This window comes from Fundulus heteroclitus, chromosome 6 (genome assembly GCF_011125445.2).
Source record: "Fundulus heteroclitus isolate FHET01 chromosome 6, MU-UCD_Fhet_4.1, whole genome shotgun sequence".
In the NCBI taxonomy this organism is placed as follows: domain Eukaryota; kingdom Metazoa; phylum Chordata; class Actinopteri; order Cyprinodontiformes; family Fundulidae; genus Fundulus; species Fundulus heteroclitus.
The window spans coordinates 3,436,016-3,453,213 of record NC_046366.1 but is presented as its reverse complement, the minus strand read 5'-3'; the positions used below and the strand labels follow the sequence as shown (position 1 = coordinate 3,453,213).

The 17,198-nt window shown below is 39.6% G+C and overlaps 1 protein-coding gene across 1 annotated transcript; it reads right to left on the bottom strand.

The window, feature by feature from the left end:
* Positions 1-5,805: 5,805 nt before the first annotated feature.
* ocel1 (occludin/ELL domain containing 1) lies at positions 5,806-14,322 on the bottom strand. Its single transcript, XM_036137875.1, has 6 exons — positions 12,690-14,322; positions 9,617-10,751; positions 7,671-7,867; positions 7,382-7,553; positions 7,208-7,258; positions 5,806-6,307 (listed from the first exon to the last, which is right to left on the bottom strand). The coding sequence occupies exons 2-6, from the start codon at positions 10,748-10,750 to the stop codon at positions 6,191-6,193; spliced, it is 1,671 nt and encodes a 556-aa protein (XP_035993768.1). The 5' UTR covers position 10,751; positions 12,690-14,322; the 3' UTR covers positions 5,806-6,190.
* Positions 14,323-17,198: the final 2,876 nt, after the last annotated feature.

The window sequence follows — 17,198 nt, the reverse complement described above, 5'->3', positions numbered from 1 at the left end:
CCCAAGTTGAACTTGTATATTTTTTAATATCTTGTGATGGCTGATAATTAAATGAAATAATTTGGGTCCTCTGTATATTTAATTTGTACCCTGAACAGGTGCCAAATGTATTAAGTAAGGACAGAAGGTGGTGTAGACTGACTTCAGGGTTAGATAGCGTTAGAAGAACATCATCAGCATACAAACATACTTTGTGTGCAGTATCGCCAATAGTTATACCTGAAATGTCTTTGTGCTCTCTAATAGCCTGCGCTAGTGGCTCAATAAAAAGCGCAAAGAGACTGGGACTAAGAGGGCACCCTTGTCGACAACCTCTGTTCAATAATACTGTGTCTGATAAGTCACCATTTATTTTAATTCTGGCTGAAGGCGAATCATATAGATTCGCCTGATAATTTGATTATTAAAGCCAAATCTCTCCAAAACTAAGTAAAGATAATTCCCCCAAAACGAATCAAACGCCTTTTCGGCATCAAGAATAACAGCTATTGATTCTATGTTTTTCATTTGGTCTACGAGATGAAGGGCTCGCCTCACGTTGTCACGAGTTTGCCTATTTCTAACAAATCCTGTTTGATCTGTATCTGTTAACTGGAATTATGAAGTCCAACCTCTTAGCCATTATTGTTGCAAATATCCTGTAATCAATATTTAAAACTGATATTGGTCTTTAAGAACCGCATTCTGTTTTATTCTTATCTGGTTTGGGAATCATTGAGATGACGGCTTGTTTCCAGGATGGTGGTATCTCCCCCCCTTCGAGTACGTGATTAAAGCAACCCTTAAGAAGCGATATCACTAGGTTTCTAAAATGTTTATACCACTCTGCCGGGTAGCTATCCTCACCTGCCATCTTATTCCCTTTCAGTTTTGAAATAGCTTTATTAATCTCCTCCTCAGATAGTGTTTGTGTTAATTTCATAAATTGTTCTGTTCCTATCGATGGTAAATCTAGTGAGGAGAGGAATGTTTTTACAGATTGCGAGTTTGTTACGTGGGGCTGTGTATACAATTGGGTATAGTATGCTACAAAAGATTTCTTAATATCTGTCAGGTTATGATACGTCTTATCATCCACTGGATTTCTAACTTTCTGTATAAATCTGTCAGCCTGCTGTTTACATATCCTCCAAGCAAGACATTTCTCAGATTTAGGACCATTTTCATAGTAGTTCTGTTTAATAAGTTTAGCTTTTCTTTCTATCTGGTCTTCATACAGCTTATTTAGAACCTCTCTCGTTTCTTTGATTTCCAACAAGGTATCTTCGTTACTGTCTTTAATATGCTTTGTTTCTAAAGATATTAGTTTCATAGTAAGGTTTTTAATACAACTCTCTTTTTCCTTTTTCTTATAAGAAGACCACATAATTAACTTCCATCTAACAACAGCTTTTGCTGTGTCCCATAAAATACTTGGAGAAATATCATTTTTGTTATTGTGATCCATGTATTCTTTGAATTCTTTTTCTACAAAGTTATCAAATTTAATATCATTCATTAAACTCCACAGGGTTTCTTTACGAGGATTATCCAAATGCAGCGTCAAGTACACCCCTGCATGATCGGAAATATCTGTAACCTCTATATCACAATTTAGTATTTTGTGCCTATCAAAGTTTGACATAAAAAATAATCTAATCTTGAGTACATACAATGAGAGTGAGAAAAAAAGTAAATTTTCTATCCAGTGAGTGCAGCTCCCTCCATACATCTACCAACCCTGATTCCTTTAACAATTTTTTAACATATTGTGCCTCTGATTGTGGCTTTTTCACTTTACTAGATGTATCCAAAAAAGGGTTTAAATGAATGTTCCAGTCTCCTCCACATATTAGCACTCCTGAAGTTTCTGTTGCGATTAAGTCAAACATCTTCTTAATAAAATTATTTCCAGGTGGTCTATATATATATTAAACAGGGTAACTTCCTTATGGTCTATGTGCCCTTTAATCAGTATATAACGTCCTTCTTTTTCACTTATTTGTTTGGAATATTGGAAATTTACTTTGTTTGATAGTATTATAGCTACTCCTCTAGATTTACCTTTAATATGTGAAGAATAATACAAATTTTTAAACCCCATTTTATGTAATTTTTTATGCTCAGTTGAAGAAAGGTGAGTTTCTTGCCGAGAAATTATATCTTGTTTTTCTCTTTTCATTTTAGCAAGAGCTTTTGTTCTTTTAATGGGGTTGTGTAAACCGTTAACATTGAGGGTTCTACCTTATATTTCTGTTTTGCCTCCATTAGAAAGAGAAAATATTGTGTACATATAAACCTCTAGATGCTCTGAAAGACTAACATGGGTCTGTAAAAGGAAAGAACAATAGCATACCTGAGCAAGTAACAAAAGTGACTTCCATACATGAAGTATAAGTACACCTTCTAAATAGAGAGGAGAGTCCCTAGAGTCCCAGGGGGCCTCTCGCGGTGCTGCTCGACGTCCTCCACTCCTCATGGCAGCGCGCATGAAGAAAGCAAAGTGTTTCCCATGTTACGGTCATAAGATGACACTGCAAACTGTTTAGAGGAAAGTTCTCTCACCAGTACTGAAATGATTAATTGATGCCTTCGTTGCATTTAAATCCCTTCAGTTTTTTCTGTATGTATTTCACTCGTGTTTCCCGTGTCCATCGTGATCATCCGCTCGCTCTTTCCCATGCAGGCGTCCTAGGTCCGGGCGTCTGGGTGTGCAACGCTGGGTCCTCCGGTCCCGTTTCCATCATGTTCCTCTTCTTCAGGTTATCAGATGCGTCTTGTGCATTCCATTATCATAGAACACGCGGAGCTTGGAAGGATACAGGGTCTGAAAGCGATAGCCCTTCTCTTTTAAAATCTTTCTAATAGGGTTGTATGCCTTACGTTTGATGAGGATATCTGTCGGGTAATCTTGGTCGAAATACACACGTCTTCCTTTCAGTTGTATCTCTTTTTTATTCCACTCAGAACGTAGCCCCAAGTCCTTTGTTTTAAACTCCAAAAAGTGTACTACGATAGACCTCGGGTTGGAGCTCGGTGGTGGCTTAGGGCCGAGTGAGTGGTGGCAGCGCTGTATACCCAATGTAGTGTCCGAAAGGGACAGCACAGTCTTTATAAAGTTTTCAATAAATACTTGCATGCTGTTCCCTTCTCCTACCTAATCTGGAAAGACAGTCTATTGTTGTATAAAAAGAGCCTTCGCAGAGTTAGAGCAGCATATTTTTTATCATCAATTGAGGAGAATCAAAATAAATCTAGATTTCTCTTTAGTACGGTTGCAAAACTTACACAGAGTCATAGCTCTGTTGATCCATCCATTTCCTTAGCTCTTAGCAGTGATGACTTTATGGGATTCTTCATAAATAAAATTGATGCCATTAAAAATAAAATAATTGGCATCCTCCCAAACACGATTACCTCGTCCTCAGTAAGTGAGGCAGCGTTGCAGGAATCTGTAGAACCTGCACAGTGTCTGAACTGTTTAAAAGCAGTAGAGATTTTTGAGCTATCTAAAATTTTAGCTTCATCTAAACCTTCTACCTGCATGTTGGACCCAATCCCAAACAAGTTGTTTAAGGAGATATTCCCATTGATCAGTGGCCCTATTTTGGACATGATTAATCTATCCTTAGTAAATGGATATGTACCACAGGTTTTGAAAGTAGCTGTTATTAAACCTTTACTTAAGAAACCTTCTCTTGATCAAGATGAGTTAGTAAACTACAGACCTATATCTAATCTTCTTTTCTTATCTAAAATTCTTGAGAAAGTAGTTGCTAATCAACTTTGTGAACATTTACAAAGTAATGACCTACTTGAGGAGTTTCAGTCAGGCTTCAGAGCTCATCATAGCACTGAAACAGCTCTGGTGAAGGTCACTAATGATATTCTCATGGCCTCAGATAATGGACTTGTGTCTATACTTGTCCTGTTAGATCTCAGTGCTGCATTTGATACAGTTGATCACAATATGCTCCTAGAAATACTTGAATATACTGTAGGAATTAAGGGGAAAGCATTAGGCTGGTTTAAATCTTATCTGTCGGACAGATTCCAGTTTGTTCATGTTAGTGGTGGGTCTTCTTCGAACTCTAGGGTCACTTGTGGAGTACCACAGGGTTCAGTCCTTGGACCAATTCTCTTTACTATACCTATGCTTCCGATTGGCAAAATTATCAGACAGCATAGGATTAATTTCCACTGTTATGCTGATGACACTCAACTATATTTATCCATAAATCCTGATGAATCCAATCAGTTACTTCGACTGCAGTCATGTCTTGATGACATCAAAAGCTGGATGACTTTAAATTTCCTGCATTTAAATTCTGACAAGACAGAAGTTGTAATCTTTGGACCAGAGTCCTAAAAAAAAGAAGTTCTTAATCAATCACTAAATCTGGATGGCATTAACTTGGCCTCTGGTAATAAAGTAAAACAATCTTTGTGTTATTTTTGTCCAAGACATGTCATTTAAATCCCATATTAAACAGGTTTCCAGAGTTTCCTTTTTTCACCTCAGGAATATCGCCAAAATTAGAAACATTCTGCCCAGGAGTGATGCTGAAAAAGTAGTCCATGCATTTGTTACTTCAAGGCTAGACTATTGTAATTCTTTGCTATCAGGAAGTCCACAAAATGCAGTTCAAAGCCTTCAGCTGATCCAAAATGCTGCAGCAAGAGTTCTGATGAAAATCAACAAGAGGGATCATATTTCTCCAATTTTAGCTTCCCTTCTTTGGCTTCCTGTTAAATCAAGAATAGAATTTAAAACTCTTCTTCTAACGTATAAAGCCCTTAATAATCAAGCTCCATCATATATCAGAGCTCTGATTACCCCGTATGTTCCTAACAGAGCACTTCGCTCTCAGACCGCAGGTCTGCTGGTGGTTCCTAGAGTCTCTAAAAGTAGAATGGGAGGCAGATCCTTTAGCTATCAGGCTCCTCTCCTGTGGAACCAACTCCCAGTTTTGGTCCGTGAGGCAGACACCCTGTCTACTTTTAAGACTAATCTTAAAACTTAACTTTTTGACAAAGCTTATAGTTAGAGTGGCTCATGTCACTCTGAGCTACCTCTATAGTTTTACTGCTATAGGCTTAGGCTGCTGGAGGACATCAGAATTTAATTTTCTCACTCTATTGAGTTCTACTGTTCTTCAATTATGCATTATGTGTTGTCATTTCTGCTTTAACTTTCTGTTCTCTCTCTTTTATTCTTCATAGTAGGTACACCTGGTCTGGCGTTCTGTTAACTGTGACATCATCCAGAGAAGACAGATCACCTGCTATTATCATCTAATATAGAACAGATTACTGGATCACTGTGTGCTTCTGTGATTTTTTGTCTCTCTTGTTGTGTCTCTGCTCTGTCTTCTGTAACCCCCAGTTGGTCGAGGCAGATGACCGTTCATACTGAGCCTGGTTCTGCTGGAGGTTTTTCCTTGCCGCTAATGGGTGATTTTTCTTTCCATTGTCGCTTCATGCTTGCTCAGTATGAGGGATTGCTGCAAAGCCATGGACAATGCAGACGACTCTCCCTATAGCTCTACGCTTCTCCAGGGAACCTTCTGGTTCCCTTATATAGGAAGTTTTTTGACCAATCTGTATAATATGATTGGTTTTGACTTTGTAAAGTGCCTCAAGATGACATGTTTCATGAATTGGCGCCCCTGGCCTAGACTATCTTACAGTTTTGACTCTACAGCAGTAGGTGTTGTCCCGCCTACTGCCAGAGCCAGGTGGTGTTAGCACAAGGTGTTACTGGGGTTACAGCCACTCAGGTGATACAGCTTCACCTTTCATTCCAAGTAATAAAGAGTTTTACTAAAATAACAAATAGATCATTTATTTGGCAGATTACTTTCAGATACAATATTGATTACATTTGTAGAATCTGTTTGTAAGTACCTGATTCTCTGCTCCCATTTCACTTTGGCACTTTCATCTTTGACCATTTGGTCTGATGGCAGGTTTAAAGAGTGATGCATCATAAAACATCATAATAGAAGTAATAACAGAAAAATCCTTACTCTGAACTGTCGTTGTACCTCAGCTCATATTATTTCTTAGACCACACAAAACTAAAATCTAAGGATGTTTGTTAAGCTACATATAATGTTCATTGGAGTAAAAAACATGATGTATAACATATAGAGTACAAACCAATAAGACAGCAAAAAAGAAAGTAAATGGCAGCATTCTGCAGTCTTTGTCATATCTGATGATTGGCAGCCGTCTCCTGGTCATACACCAGAATTCTGTTTTTAATGTGCCGTAATTTGGCTTTTAGGTAGTCACAGCGTTCCTTCTTCTCAAGGAAAGCGGGATCCTGTAAAACACACAGATCACACATTGCTGTTTATTAGCGTTAAATGTACCTGTCTTCTCATAACTCTGTTCTTCTCCCCCATTATATCCCCCAATATATATACAGCTTCTGTCTGTATGTATATGTAATGATTTGCTAGGGTTGAATCCAAAGTTTAGGCGAACACCGAGCTGATGCTAAAAAAGTCTTTATTGACACAGATGATGGGTTCTCCAGGCTGACAAAAAGGCAAAAGGATTGGACAGACTCAAAAACAGGACAGATCATGTAGGGCAACAGACAGATAATTTAAACTGAGGCTGCAAGGCTCTTACCAGGAGGTTGCGAACGGGGACAGGAAGAGATATTCCGGCAACCAACAGAAAACAAAGGCGGGCTTAAATAGGCGACAGAACAGGAAAGCAGGGCAGGACTAATTAACAAAAACAGGTGGAGGTGATAAAAGGAGCATAAGACTGATAAACAAAAACCTAAGGTAAGAAATAAGACTAAACAGACATGGGCTGAAATAAAGACTAACAACAAAGGCCAGATAATCAAAAATAGGCTAAGCATAAATCCAAAACAAGAAACAGAAATAATCCTAAACTGAAAAAATAACCAGAACCACAACAGAACATTACAGTATATCCTTTTTATTTTATTGTATTTTAATTTTTTGTCTGCACCATCAACACCAAGTCAAATTCCTTGTAAGTGCAACCCTACTTGGCGATTAAACTTCATTCTGATTCTGATTCATTATGACCTGATTTATTCTGTCAATGATTTCAGACAAAACTTCATATCATTTGACATCCATAAAGAGTGCCATTAATTTGACCCTAACCCCTGTTTAGGAGTGGACCGTCTCAATCGAGAAACAAGTTCATACTTTTTGAATCAAGTTCTTTCACTTACATTTTTTTTGTTCTGATATGTTTTTAAAATATTTTGAATCCTCTGTTGAGTCTGTTAAGAAAACAAGAATATGATTAGTTTTGCAATTCAAATTATATACCTGGTTTTCACAGGTTCTTAGAAATTGTTCAAAGTGAAAATTGTTAAACACAGGATGGATCACACCCGTCCTACCTCGAAGCTTGACCCTTTTCTGGAAAGTTGTTCCACCATAGCGTCTAGCTCCCTGAACTTATTAAGCATTGTACTGATGTCTCTGTGAAGGTCCTTGTACTCCTGATACTGGTCATTGAAAACAGCCTTGTACTTTTCCATTTCCTCTGCAGATCTGATCTCTGGATACTTTCTGCCAAGAAAGAACACAGAATATGTTGAGTACAAATTTTTTTCTGTGTTCATACAGGACCAGGATTGCTTCAGATCTTTGTTTTTCTTTTTGTTTTTTTTTTACATTTGAACTTACATTATATAGTCCGCGATGACATGTACTTTGGGTGTATAATTGTACAGTGTAGATCTGTTTGGACAGACAGTTGATTTATGGACATCAGGGGGCAGTGCACACTGATAGTTATCATCCTCATTCAAAGGTTTATCTGGTTCATCCCTAAGTGGGATTTTCCTTTGGGGATGTAGTAATGTCGACTGGTTAAACTCACCCTGCAGCAAAGAGAAAAAAAGAAAATCACATACAAATCTGAAACCTGAACCAATAAATGAAATGATCTAATAAAAATCACAATACAAATATGTTCAATTACAGAACAAGATTTTAAGAGGTCAAAGGGTTGATCAAATCAAAGACAAACTAAATAAAAAAAAAAGTCTGCTAAATGAAAAGATCTATTGAGAAAAGATCACATTTTTAAGGCTTTAATCTTATTTGACATTTTTGTGGTCTATTTGACATTTACTACATAAGCTGGCCAGGTTCTGGTTGACATGATGGGATTCGTAAAACAAAATAATCTTATATAATTATAAAATTGTGTTGTTTAATGTATTGTGCAATAATAATCAAATATATGCTTTTTTTTAATAATTCAGCTATATATGTTAGGTGAGAGTATGACTGGCTTTTGCATTAAACTTGAGGGTACTGAGTTATACACTATACTGCTAAAAGTATATACTCGTCTGCCTTCACATGGCTATAAACTCATAAGACATCCTATTATTTATATGTAGGGTTTAATGATGAAGGTTTTAGGAAAGGGTTTAAGAGAATTTCAATCATTCATACAGAAGCACATCTGTGAGGTTTGACACTGATGTTGGACGAGAAGGTAAAGCTTGCAGTTTACACACTAATTCTACCATTAGGGATGAAACTGTGTTAAGACCACTCCAGCTCTCCCACATGAAACTTATGGACCTTGCTTTGTGCTCTAGTGCATTTTGGAATAGGAATGGGCCATCCCAAATAGTTCCCACAAAGTTGGCTACATGAAATTGTCCAAAATGTCTTGGCATGCTGAAGAGTGTCTGAAAAGTGTATTGGAACTAATAGAACCAACTCATGAACAGCAGTCTCACACCATAATCGTCCTTCCACCAAACTTTAAAGCTGGCATTAGGCAGTCAGCCAAGTGTTGTTGTTTTGGCATCTACCAAAACCAGACCTACCCAGTGGATTACTAGACAAAAGGCATGATTTGTCTCTCCAGAAAACAAGTCTGTATAGCTCAAGAATCCATTGATCTCCTACTTTTCACCTGTGATAACATACTTTGCAACACTGCAGCCAACGCCTTGCATTGGACTTGGTTTGATTCAGCTCCTTGGCCATAAAGGCCTGTTCCATGAAGCCCTCTATTATCTGTTCTTGAGCTAATCTGAAGACAACATGAGGTTTGGAAGTCTGTAGCCGTTGCCTCTGGAGAAAGTTGGTGACCTTCTGAAAACCGAGTACCTCAGCATCCGCTGACCCTACTCTGTGATTGTTGACAGTGGAATATTTAGTAGCGAGGACATTTTGCAATTGGACTTATTGCACTTGTGGCGAGGCCTCCTATCATGGTACCACCCTTGAATTCACTTCCAGTCCCTGACAGTGACCCATTCTTTCACATACGTTTTCAGAAGCAGTCTGTATGTACAGTTGCTGGTTTGTATACATTTGTGGTCATAGAAGTGACTAGAACACCTGAATTCACTGATTTGGTTTAGTGGGCGAACTCTTTTGGAAACATTCTGGATTTCTGTATGTAAACATTTAACCCCTTATTTGTTGTGAATAATGGTAAATCCACAATACATTTTAACGCAAACATAAAATTCCTGCAATTATATCTAAGTAACCCTCCATTCCACTCCCACATGCAAGCAAGGAAGCCAGTTTTTAAAAAGCCTCATATTAAAGCAAATGTATAGCATTTCATCTTTTTTCAGAAGGTTGTGCAGGCTTACCTGTTCCACAAAGTTTTGTCTGTGCTTCCGAACGGCTTCATGCCTCCACATCTTGAGACATACCAGGAAACTTCCCAGGTACATGATCATATTGATAAAGATAAATGCTGTTCCTGCCATCTGGCCTCCATCAACTCGACACAGGTTGGCCATAATGGGGTTAACCCCAATTGTCATGTAGCATAGCCCCCCACGATTCAAGTCATTGATATATACAATCCCTGCTGCCATGGAAAGCAGGAACAGAGCCACGTTGATCAAGGCCTCTGTCAGGGGCCACCAGGAGGAGTCCAGGAGGATGGTGCGATAATACATGGTCATTCCTATCACTAGCAGACTCAGAGTAATGATCCAGGAGACTCCAGCTACAGCTAAAATGAAGGGAGTCATAGGCCCCCTGTAACTGTACCCAGACAAACCAAGCCCATTGTTGTGTATTCCATTATAGAGTCCATAAGTGTTGGACCACTCACTGTCTTTTTTAACGTAGGCAATGATACATGCAAACACCATGGCGCCAAACAGAAGCTCCAACCCTGCCAGAAGCCTGAGTAAACCAGGCCATGATTTCAAATAGGAGTACTTCTGCTGATAAACCTCCACCTTGGCGGCGTAGTACTCTGCAGGGTGGATGCTGGTCAGGAGGGACTGCTCCTGTGAGCTCTGACAAAAACACACATCTGGGTGGGGTTGGGTTGGCAAGGACTTCTGCGAGTCTTTGGTGGAGTTCCCAGATGATTCATCCCAGTTCCTGCGCTCCAGGAAGGGACTTATAGGGGGGCTCACCCTGGTCCCATTGGGGAGAATCTGGATCCCAGTTCTGGTGGTTTCAAAGTCACTTTCTTCTGTAGGCTTGTGAACGATCCCGCGCAAAGATTTAGGGATGAGGGATCTTAACATGCTCTTCCCGTTCCTTTTGTTGTCACTGCTCACCTTTTCAGTATCAGACAGAGAGCTAGATATGTGACTTGACATGCCGTCTTCATCACTATCATCTGTCACATTGTTTGGTGGGGGTGTGTGAGTAACCCACATGGGCACTGCCGGATCCCTGATGGAGGTCTTGTTGTGAGAGGAAGACCCGTCTTCACCCCCATGTTCTTGTCTCTTGAATTTTGCGCTCCAGTTTTTCATGCTGTGGGCACATTTAAAATCTTTATGAGGCAAGAAGAGGAAGCACTGTGTGAGGGCTATGATTACATGCTTCTAAAATAAGCACCACTGACTTGGTCACATGATTTAACATTGTTTCTCATTTGTTAACTTCAGGCTCTGTGGTGCCATCAACCTCTCTGATACAGTGCCTTTCAAAAGTAACCATTTCTTTAGCACTTTTCTGTATTTAGAGACAACCATAACTTTTAGAATGTTTTATTCAGATGTTAGGTGATCTGCCAACACAAAGTAGGGGAAAATTGGAAGATGGAAGGGAACGAAATACAAGAAAATGTATTATGGGTTTGAAATGCATATTCAGCTCATCTAAGTCTATATTCTGCAGATTCAACTTTCCCTGCAATCAAAGCAGCAAGTCTTTTGGAGTACATTTCTACCAGCTTTCCACATTAACAAACAGAAGTTTTTTTTGCCAATTATTCTTTACAAAATACCTCTGGTTCAGTCAAATTGGATATGCAACGTCTGTGAAGAGCAATTTTCAAGCAAGCTGAATTCTCACTGTAGTTGTGCATTCACAAGCACACAAGAATCCATCTTGTCCCGCTCCTGCCTCAACCGTTTGAGACCGTTCCAAAAGGTGTTGGCCAATCACGTTGCAGGATTACGGTTTAAGGCGGGACATACAGCTGTGACAGCTGAATCAAAATGAACATGGCAGCACAGGTGGACGCATGTGTAGCTTCTGCTGTTTGGTCAGAATCCATGATTAGCACGAGTGTCTCTATCCAAATAAGCGGGCCTTGGCTGGTGTAATTTGTAGTGGTTTCTCAGGGCGCCTGCTGCTTACGACATTTTTACTTGATACCATGAATGGCTAAAACTAACCTATGGTAGGCTTCACCCAATCAGCACGGAAAGTTCTGCTGAATGTCCCTCCTTTCTCTGAAGGGATTGGATGAGAGCAGACCCAGATTGATTATGGGCAGAACGGAGAGTGCTACACATTCTCAAGCTGGCTGGCCAGGATACATGACGTGTGGCAATCTGAAAACTGACCTCTTGTGGTTTCCCATCCAAATGCCTTTCTTCTTGGCACTCTTCCATAAAGGCCACCTGAGCTGTGGATCTTTGCAGCTCCCACAGAGTTGGCAAAGGACTAATGACTACTTTGATTAACGCTCACCTTGTTGGCCTGTCAATTTAGCTGGATAAGCATGTTATGGTTGGTGTGCAGTTGTAGCTTACTCTTTCCATTTTTGGCTGATTGATTAGAGCCTAACCTTTTAAATTTCTATCTTTCTCCGTGACTTGTCTCCCGTGTTCTTTGGTCTTCAGGATGCTGTTTGTTCTCCAACAATCCTCTGAGGCCAGAAACAGAACGGCTGCAAGCAGGGATACGCTCTAATGTTTAATGAAGTGATTTCTTAAGTAATTTTGTTGCACTGGATTTTATCTAGGGATATTAGAATAAAGGTAGTTGAATACATATGCCCTCCACAATTTTCAATTTAATTTTGTAAAGAATCTTAAAAAACACGTCTCATTTTGCACAATTATGCTCTACTTGTTGTTGGTCTATCACATAAAATGCAAATAAAATACACAGATGGTTGTGGCTGTAACATGATGAAATGTTGAAAAAGTTCACTTTATACGAATACTTTTACACAGCCTTGTAAGAGATGAAATTCTTTGTAAAAAGTATACCTCAGTAGTCCGTGATTTGTAACAGATGGATCAAAACAGTTCAAAATAACTAAACCCACTAATCTTAAACCCACTAATCATAACTATGGTACAACATTTCAAATATACCTTCACCTCTGCTACACTGTGACAAATCAGAGAATTAGCACAGCGGGCCTTCAGCATAGCTTAGACCGTACAGCAGCAGTTTGAGCATAGCTGTGACTCACAGGAATACAGCAAAAACATTTAAGAAAGGAAAGCTTACCTTCCCTGTTTCACTGCAGCTCCCCGGCCATGCAGATGATAAGTGTCTGCCTTTAAAGGAACAGGAGACCTGTAGAAAACGGTAAAATGGCTGCCCAACAGGCCCAGTCTCTAGGTTGAATCACCACAGGTTTCACACACAGCACAAGGCAATGAGCCAAAGCGTGTGGGGAACTGCGACGGGAGTAAACGCTTAATCATTAAGCCCTGACCACGGCTGTGCAGCTGTCGACTGCCACTATGTGGTTAATCTGTGGCAAAGACAGACGAGCTCAAACTGTTAAGATTCACAAAAAGGAGGAGAAACAGCAGGAAGCAAAACCAATGTTACTTGCAGGTAAAGAAGCCTAGAATGTTTTTTATGCAACCCTGAAACCATATTAATGCTGTTCTCTTGATTAAAAAATGGGGGGTAGGGTAATTTGTCTACCTATTCTGTAGCCTATTGGATAAATATAAAAGGCCAGGATGTGTTTTAGTACTCACAAGTGTTAAAAATATCTTCTTTGAGCTATCAACAAAAGCAACTTCTGCAGAAGATTACGCTTTCTCACAGAGACAATAGTGTTTATAATCCACACATTATTAGTCGCATCTCTTATCTCCCATCTCCTGAAATACTGCTTTATCATCCTTTTATTTATGAATAATTCATTCCCATCTCAGCTGTCTCATATTGTGTTACACAGAGAGCTGCCTGTGTGGCACTAGAGGGCAGCAAGCATCTGTGTTTCTCTTCCACCATCTCACACTACCTCCAGTTTGTCTCTGTTCAATGTGCCGTCCTTCTTTTCCACATTTACAGTTTCATGATTTTATGCCATGGTGATTTGGCTACGTATACTCACCTGAAAAGAAAAATAAATGCTGCACATTTCACGAAAAGATACTGTAATAGTTTTTTTTTTCACAAGGTTTAACAGGGATCAATGTTTAAAAAGAGCAACCAGCAGCACAAAATGATAAGGTAACGTGTAACCTATAAGTCTTACGAAGATTTAAAAAACATGTTTTCAGTTCAGCATAGAATTCCACCCCTTGTACATGTGACTGGCCCAGAGACTCTTACTGCATAATCTGATGCTGTTCTGTGCCAGTGTTCCTTCCAAAAACAGCACGGGTATTCATAAAGCTTGGGGCAAGGACATCTGCAATCCACTCCCCGTTGCCCCTCTGGAAAACACGCATTCATGAAGACAACAGTACGCATTGTCGATCCAATACAACCAAGACGTATAATACAACCCACTGTCTCAAGTGAGTCCCACCAGTAGCCTTGGCCCGGGGCTCACTCATCTGCTGCTCTGCTGCATGTCCTCTTCTGTCGGCAGAGGCATCTCTCCTGCAAATACTATGAGGAAAACTGGGATATAGGGAAAATAAATCTGGCCTATGATGGTATTTCAGATATATTATGGCTGTTTATTTAAATAATATTATGGGGAGTGATCCCGTGATGGTTGGAGCCGGGTGCTGGCGTCCTGGGAAGTCTGCAAGTTCCCTGGTTTTAATCCCACAGGCTGCCACTCTGGGTCCCAGAGCAAGACCCTTATCCGCAGGATGCTCTCCTGGTGCTGCACTGTGGCAGCCCACTGCTCTCTCAGGAATGGGCTAAACGCAGAGGACACATTTTACTGGAGTGTACGTTCCAATGAAAAATAATAAAGATGATGATAATATTTAGGTTTGAAAAATCAGATACCAAATGCATTTGCACATTACTTTATGAATTGTTAGAAACTAAAAACATGATAAACAGTGAAATATGAAAAAAACTCTCCTGGCCATTTCAGCTACTCCAGAAAATAAATAAGAAATAAACAAAAAAACTTGTTCTTTTCATCTCCATGTCACACCCCTACTTCATACCGAGGCCATTTGGTCCCAGTTTACATCCATTTCTTACCAGTGAACAAACCAGTTTATCCCTATGTACGCAAACCCTAACACATCTGTTTACTCCCCTTCAGAGTTAACTGTTTTAATGAAACATAGAGGTTGTCAAAGGGGATACAAAATGTCCCCTAGAGCGTGTCTGAATAGGTAAGAAATTATCACACAGCAGGTGACTCAACCAAGTTTGCATTGTTAAAGCCAAGAGATGAAATGACTGACATTCTTCTCATGTTTTCAAAGTTGAAAACTAAATCGCAGCTAAGAGATGGAGAAACAGTTGGCCTGTCTGTTCTCTAAAATAAAACAGCATCACAAGTTTAGAGCCTCACTATGAAGGAAAGGCTGTGGCACTGTAAGCTAAATGCTAATGTTGTTGTAGGATGCTAATGTTAGCAATAGTAAAACTATGTCAGATGCTTGTTGAATATTTTTTGAGGCGTTTGAGAAATGAAAACCTAATGGAGAACTGGGTCCAAGCTAAGATGCTTACATAGTCTTATTCTGTAAGGTTAACAGCAAACATGTGTCGGTACCATCTTGAGAATAACCAACAAGATGAGAATCCCGAATAATGCAATTGTTGGACATTTCTATAGATAGAAAAGTAGTGACTTATCTTCCTGTACTGTTAGGTGATATTGGTATTAAGATTTTGGGAAGCTTGTTACCATGTAAAGCTAGGACAGTTTTGCATTGATATAATTTTTCATATTTAGAGAAGAAGAAGCTTATTGATGCTTTTGGAAGCATTAAAGTGTCTCTATATACACAGCTTTTATTTATGAAAATCAAGAAATCTTATTTTTTCAAAATTAAAACTATTCCCATTGCCAGCATTGTTTTTGTTAAGAAAGTTTGATTAACAAAAAAAAATTTATGCACAGCTTCATGGCAAGCTGCCGAAGTAATGTCAAACCTATTTGCTTTACCAAGGGAGGCTTTATATACCTTTGAATCCTCCATTGATGATGAACCTTGCCGTTAAGGTATTGTAGTCAAATTGATGCCAAACATTACAGAGGAAGGGGGGGGGGAGGAATAACAATGATGGGGTAAGAGATTAAGAGAAGGAATAGAGAACAAAGAAAACAAATATAACAAAACAAACCCCAACAACCAAATGCTACAAAGAATCCTCCTATTGCCACCATGGGAAAATACATTTTGTGGAAAACCGAATTTAGTTTCACTAGCCTTGCGTGTGCCTGATACAAGCCGATACAATCAAGAAGTAATTTAATTAAAACCAAAAAACAATGAAGTGGACCAAAGGAACTCTGGATCCTGGAGCAAGAACTTTGACCACAGATTGCTCTCCGTGCATCACTCAGTGTGGCAGCACACTGCTCCATAAGGGATGGGTTAAATCCAGAGACAAATTTGCCTTCTGGGGGACTATAAAAGGATTTTCTTTATCACTAGAACCAACACATAATGCCCTGCTCTAAAGAAAATTAAGAACAGATAAGAAACCAAGTTGTTGGCATCTATCAGCCTGGAAAGTGTTACAAAGCCCTTTCTTAGGCTAAGGAAATCCAGCAAACCACAGTGAGAATCATAATGCAGAAATGGAACAAACACGGAACACTGGTGAACCTTCCCAGGAGTGTCCGACATATCTAAATTACTCCAAGTATGTATTGTCTACTTATCCAGGAGGTCACAAATGAACCCAGAATAAAATTTAGGTCACCAAGGGCCACCCTAGGACTTGCTCAGGAAAAGACTGGGCCAGAAATGACATCCATTGGAGAGTTCCAAGTAAAAACCCTTTTCCCAAGCTGTAAAAACAAAAGCCTAACTCACATTTCCCCCCCCCAACAAAACCTCTCCATTGAGAGAAAAGAGAACGTTTTGGAAGGTTGGCCAAAACTCCTTCAAAACAATGTAAAAGTCTTCTTGCCAGGAACTGCAAATGCTCAATAACACTTGTTGCCACCACAGGAGACTCAACCAGTAAGTAGGTTTAGGTGGTAATTAATTTTGCGCAGGACCAGATTGGACTGAAGAACAAATAAAAAAGCAAAAACAGAAGAAGTCCAAAAGGAGCAAACAGGACCCTATGTACAAAGGGGAAAGAAGGAGGAGCTCGCCCCCAGAGTGCCATTCAGGTTCGAATCACAATGTGTTGCACTGGTCCCCCACCAAGATCCAGAGGGTCCACTGTCCTGCACTTAGACACTTCCCCACCCGGATATACCTGACTGCATACCCTCCACAGCATGATATTCAGTTCTGCTGAAGCCTGTTAATGGCCGGTGCATAAGCTAGTGGGACATGAAGACCAGGATTGGAGAGCACTGGTGTAAACTGTTCCTTGACTAGGTGTGAATTTTCATATTGCTGAACAGTTCAGTTAATCAATTTGCATTGCATCCATTACTTTTTCACACCCATATTTTGAGTTACACACCTGAGCTTACCTGATATTGATGTTTAATAAAAAACAAACCATTTTAATAAAACTAACATAGATAATAAAAACCTGCAGTCATTTCTGACATCAGCAGCTTTTACTTACCACTGGTACTTACTTAAAAAAGGTCATTGTCACTTTGCCCTTGTCTCAGTCCCATTAAGTGCCGGTGTACTGGACCATCAAGCATCAGTGGAT

What these genes read in the sequence shown, in the direction of transcription:
- ocel1 (XM_036137875.1), bottom strand. Translation starts at nt 10,750, where the DNA reads ATGAAAAACTGGAGCGCAAAATTCAAGAGACAAGAACATGGGGGTGAA. An exon ending in GTCATCGCGGACTATATAAT is followed by an intron (nt 7,554 to 7,670) that starts GTAAGTTCAAAT and finishes CTTTCTTGGCAG; the next exon opens with AAAGTATCCAGAGATCAGAT. An exon ending in CATATCAGAACAAAAAAAAT is followed by an intron (nt 6,308 to 7,207) that starts GTAAGTGAAAGA and finishes TGTGTTTTACAG; the next exon opens with GATCCCGCTTTCCTTGAGAA.